General features: G+C 35.9%; 1 protein-coding gene across 1 annotated transcript; it reads left to right on the top strand.

Annotated features, from left to right (window-relative positions):
* Nucleotides 1-2,302: 2,302 nt before the first annotated feature.
* Nucleotides 2,303-3,919, top strand: LOC125225479 (ras-related protein Rap-2c). Its single transcript, XM_048129222.1, has one exon. It carries the CDS (start codon nt 2,629-2,631, stop codon nt 3,172-3,174), a length of 546 nt encoding a protein of 181 aa, XP_047985179.1. The 5' UTR covers nt 2,303-2,628; the 3' UTR covers nt 3,175-3,919.
* The last annotated feature ends 1,821 nt before the right edge of the window (nt 3,920-5,740 follow it).

Here is a 5,740-nt window from a genome sequence, read left to right as displayed (position 1 = left end):
CAGAATTATTCTGAATTTCTGACATTGACAATGACAACAAAGAAATAGCAAAGAGCAAAGCAAAAGAATTATTATGTTGCCATGTACAGTTTCACGAACTTGTTCCTAATTAGCCAAAATATGCAAAAATAGAGAAATTCAACTGGGCAGCTTAGAATTGTAACCTCAAACAAAAATAAAGAGCTACAAATAAAGTAAAACAAATATATTTTTTGTCATATTCTTCACTATAATTTCTGAACAAAAATTGGTAAGTTGCCAGGATAAATAATTTAGTCATTTCCGGTTGTGTTGCCAGTTGGGAATAATTTACCTAAGAAGTGGTAAATTTTAAACACAATCTTTTCAAATACAGTCAACAAGACCTTGGCACTAAAAAAGGCGGCAAATTTGAAATGTGTGGGGCTCACCGTCCAATTTTCTTCATAAAATCACAGAATATATAATAGTACAAGTACAGAAGGCCCACTGCTTTGATGTTCACGAAATGCCGCCTTTTTAAATACCTACAAAATTCTTACAAAGAAATGAGCCGCACGTGCGCGGCGTCCGGTGATAGGGTTACCAATGGATCCAATCGAATTAATACTCACATAAAATGTTATACTATTATATTCAAGTCTTGGGTACTTTCTAGGTATATATACTGTATTTATATATTTTTGTTCATGTTCCAACATCACAAGCTTTATTGAACTTTTCCGTGGGACTTAATCAGTAGTAGATCTAAGTAAGAATGTCTTATGGTATTTATTTTATTCAATATGTCTATTTAACTAAGTATTATTAGCCATTCCACACGCGGACATCGCTTAAAAAATCCTCGGGATGTAAAGTAACAATAGAAAGTGCAAACGTGCATTCCGTGAGAACGCGCGCCACCCCTGAGTAGGCCGCGAACTCGCGGCCGCCAGGATGTACTTGTAGCGCGGCGATATAATCGCAGAGTGAGCCGCCCCTGATAAAATGCTTGTCTTCCTAAACCATGAAATTGACGGAATCAACGAGCAGCAGCAGCAGCACAAGGCAGCAGTGTAACTTGTAACCATTAAAATTGATACAGCTTGAATATATAATTCCTTATTGAGAACTGAGAAAGGCTATGCAAATACTGGTCTATGGTTTAATTTTGAATCTTATATGATGTACTCAAATAGGATTTTTGTTTCAGGAAAAACAGTATGTGTTAAGTTAAAAGTCAATTCTCCATACAAACGCTCTCGACTATTTCCTCCCTGGTTTTTGAAGATGGAGCAATGATTTTTTCAACACAGAATATTATTTTTTTTATCTGTGTCGGACCGTTTTGATTTTTTTGCTATTTTTGTTTTAAAAGACGCTAGAGCCAATCAAAAATTTCTAAAAACGGCCTTTTTCAATATGGCTCAAAAAAAGGTGTGATACTCAAGATTGGTAACATTCAAGCCAATAAATCTAATACTCAAGCCAATAAATCTAAACGGTCCGACACAGATTATTTCATTGTTATTCAGATTCTCATATTTTTTTTCCGTTTAAATAAGTTTTAAAGGAGGAAACAGTCGAGAGCGGAACCTCGATTTTAAAGATTTTTTCGCAATATCCTTTAACTGAGTTGTTCATAATGGACATTTTTTTTTGATAAATCTAGTTAATAACACTAGTATATTTAACTGAAAATCCCAAATTGAAATGGGGGTTCCTTTCCTTTTTAGCATTTTTGCTCCCGTAGCGTCTTAAAATTGTACGTGAACCTCAAGAAATACTTTGTATGAAATGAAGGAAAAGCCAGAAGACAGACCGAAGATTGTGTCATTCAAATCAAACAAAAATATAGGAAGAATCTCACCATCTTACGCTAGTAACTAGCAACTTAAAGATTTTCTTTGTCCAATATTTTCCATTTTTTTGAATTTTCTGTTTTTTCCTAGTGACAGAAATGACGACAGACTATAAACAAGTCTGTCAGTAACAAAGAAAACTATTTGCATTCTTTTCTTTAGGGTGCTAGTCGAAAGAGACCTTAAAGAAGCTCAAATTGACACAAACGCCGCACAAAATCGTGCTGGCCGACCCCAAGTAAATGGGACTAACGGTCTAGGAGAAAGAAAGAAGAAGGGTGCTAGAGAAAAGGATACCTATAGTTTTCTTGGTCCTTATTTACTGACAGACTTGTTTTACAGAGCATATTAACTAATTAAGTTGTACTTGCTAGACTATTCTACTGGGGTAAATATGAATACGCCATAACGTCATCAGGGTAAAAAATAAATATGACTGGTAACACCGGCTTCCGGTTAGTGCAATCCATTCACCAATCAAACAAGACAACACAGTGCTTTGACCAACCTGCTGCCGCGATCAGTCAGCTATAGCAGAGAGCAAGTTAGTTTGATAAATGTTGAGTTGCTTCCGCGTCATCTGATGTGATTTTGATACCGTGATGCCATTGGACCTGTATTTCTACACCGTGAACTAAAATGGCGCTGCTGTTTATCAATTAATAAAGTTGCTGCAAGTGAACGTTTCTCAGTGATCGCATCCGAGTGAGTCATAAACCAACATAGCAATGACATTTTTATAGCACAGTGAATACGTTTCTGAAACGTTGTATTGAAGTCTGGCAAGTGTGATTTAGACAACACAATCATGCGTGAATTCAAAGTTGTGGTTTTGGGTTCGGGTGGGGTCGGTAAGAGTGCTTTGACTGTGCAGTTCGTGTCCGGATGCTTTATGGAAAAATATGACCCCACGATAGAAGATTTCTATAGAAAAGAAATAGAAGTGGACAATTCGCCATGTGTTTTAGAAATATTGGATACTGCAGGCACGGAACAGTTTGCATCTATGCGGGATCTCTATATTAAAAACGGCCAAGGATTCGTTGTAGTATATTCATTAACGAATCACCAAACATTTCAAGACATCAAGCCCATGAAGGAATTGATAACGCGCGTGAAGGGGTCAGAACGCGTGCCCATCCTGCTGGTGGGCAACAAGGCGGACCTGGAGCACCAGCGCGAGGTGGCGCAGCCCGAGGGCGCGGCGCTGGCGCAGATGTGGGGCTGCCCCTTCGTCGAGGCCTCCGCCAAGAGCCGCACCAACGTCAACGAAATGTTCGCGGAAATCGTGCGCGAAATGAACGTTAGCCCCGAAAAAGAAAAGAAAACTTATTGTTGTTGTACAGTGCTTTAATATCTAGAGTGTAATGTGGCATTTATTTCTCGTAAGACTGCAAGGGCTCGGCGAGGCGGGAGATGGAGTGGCGCCCGCCCGGGGCGCAGCGCCCGCAGCCCGAGCCGGGGCGCCCGCGGCCCGCGCCGGAGCGCCGGGGCGCCGAGCCGGCCCGCCGGCACCGAGTCGGCCGCGATGTGCGTCATATCACGTTGTTAATATCTTTGATACATACCATTGTCCAATCGAGGTGCTTTATCTTATATTTTCATACTTTAGTACTTGTAGATACTCCCGCAATAACCATTATCACATTTGATGAAGAAAGTATCCTTATTGGATCACACTTCTTTAAATCATCATGTTTAAAAAGTTAAGTTTCTTTTATCAAATGTCAGAGACGCAAGCAGGAGCTGTGTCAGTTAAATGATTACAATTAATTAAAGTAAATTAGCCAACTTTGTATATAATTTCATGAGATTAATGATGTCAAAGGACATGGACAGTTTAGAGAATTAAAAAGCCATCCAAATATGCAATAAACTATTATGATTGTGTAGAGTGGAGTGTGATGAGGAACCGATTACACCTAAGTCGAGTCACAGATAGTGTTTTATTGTGTAAATTATGTTTAAATGAGAAATCAGTAATCAAGAAAATACAGTAAGATTTGTCAGTTGCGTGATTGTGTTTTAAAAGTCTACCAGGATTTGTGATAATACATATAACAAAGTATCTATAAATAAAAGTTTTAAGTGGGAGATTACACAAAAAGTTTTATTCTTCGGACACCAAGGTAACCTATTTTTTTACCATACACTTGATACAGCTAATGATATTACCTATGACAGTTTTTAGTATGCACAAACTTTCAAAGATTTAAAATTATTGCATATCTAAAATATAATTATACCTGTTTTATTTTTGAATTTAAGTTTCTCCAAAAGTCACTTTCAGAAACTGTCATAGGGATCATCATTTGCCACATCAACTATAATTATTATGTAGATAAAGTTTATGCATGAAACTGTAAATTTGACTTGGTCAGCATTTTATCAGCTTAACTTTTAGATGTATGAAGTATCAGTACTTATACTAAAACAACCTGATTGAGAAGAGAATCAAATTTGCTTTAAATTTGCTAAGAGTTTATATAGTCTAACAGTCTTAATTTCAAGATGACTTTGTTCACACTTATATTATTTTAGTATCAATATGATACTTTATTCATTTATGAGTTAATTCTGTGTTACTCATGAACTCTTATTTGAGTTTATCACACAGAGACCACCTAGGATTACTGTATCAACATTTAAAAATAATGCTCCAAGATAGGATCACTACAAATGTCTTCTTAGGATTTAGATATTTATGATAGCTCTGCACAGTGTGGGATCAGACCTCATTTTTGACCATGGTCTTTTTATTGTAAAAACCGGTAGCCTAGACCAAAACAATGCTACGACTAAAATTCCCGAATGTCAAATATGACTAGTCAACGAGAAATTATTTTTTGAAATTTAGGGTAAATGTACCCGAAAATTGACTAAAACTCAAAATATCCTGAGAACGGTATCGATTATCAAAAAACACTTTTAAGAGAACTTATAGAACTACCAATATACTATCGTATGGAATAATCAGCACGGTAATAGCATCATTCATATTGGTATTAGAACCAAATTAGTAATTTTCGATTTTGATTTTTTTTCTCGAAAGTTCCTGTATATTAGCATTTATTTTATTTTTTTACTGAAAGGTGATTAGCTTCCCTATATGCTATAATTTTTGCACTAAGCAATTCCATAGGATCTAGAAATTATGGTGTGCTTAATTACTCTATGGGGATTTTATATGGGACGTTTAAACACACCATAATTTCTAGATCCTATGGAATTGCTTAATGCAAAAATTATAGCATATAGGGAAGCTAATCACCTTTCAGTAAAAAAATAAAAGAAATGCTAATATACAGGAACTTTCGAGAAAAAAAATCAAAATAGAAAATAACTAATTTGGTTCTAATACCGATATGAATGATGCTATTACCGTGCTGATTATTCCATACGATAGTATATTGGTAGTTCTATAAGTTCTCTTAAAAGCGTTTTTTGATAATCGATACCGTTCTCAGGATATTTTGAGTTTTAGTCAATTTTCGGGTACATTTACCCTAAATTTCAAAAAATAATTTCTGGTTAACTAGTCATACTTGACATTCGGGAATTTTAGTCGTAGCATTGTTTTGGTCTAGGCTACCGGTTTTTACAATAAAAAGACCATGGTCAAAAATGAGGTCTGATCCCACACTGTGCTCTGGGTGAAGTTACCCTTCTCAGGCTAGAAATGAAATGTTTGCATCCAGAGAGTATAATGTAGAGTTTAATACAATTTGAAAATAATGTAAACAAGTAATTTGCAACTTTTAACAGGGTTCGAGGAAATATATCAATGGATATATATCACAATATATATCCGATATATATCTAGCGGGGTTCGACGATATATATCAATGGATATAAATATCTGATAAACATTTTAACTATAAAACTCCCGTGAGACTCATACATATTTAAAAATATATTTT

Source organism: Leguminivora glycinivorella, chromosome 4, assembly GCF_023078275.1.
Source record: "Leguminivora glycinivorella isolate SPB_JAAS2020 chromosome 4, LegGlyc_1.1, whole genome shotgun sequence".
Classification (NCBI taxonomy): Eukaryota; Metazoa; Arthropoda; class Insecta; order Lepidoptera; family Tortricidae; genus Leguminivora; species Leguminivora glycinivorella.
The sequence above is the reverse complement of the archived record's forward strand: the minus strand, read 5'-3'. Positions and strand labels throughout refer to the sequence as shown.

Coding starts and splice junctions, on each gene's coding strand:
- LOC125225479 (XM_048129222.1), top strand. CDS start 2,629: ATGCGTGAATTCAAAGTTGTGGTTTTGGGTTCGGGTGGGGTCGGTAAG.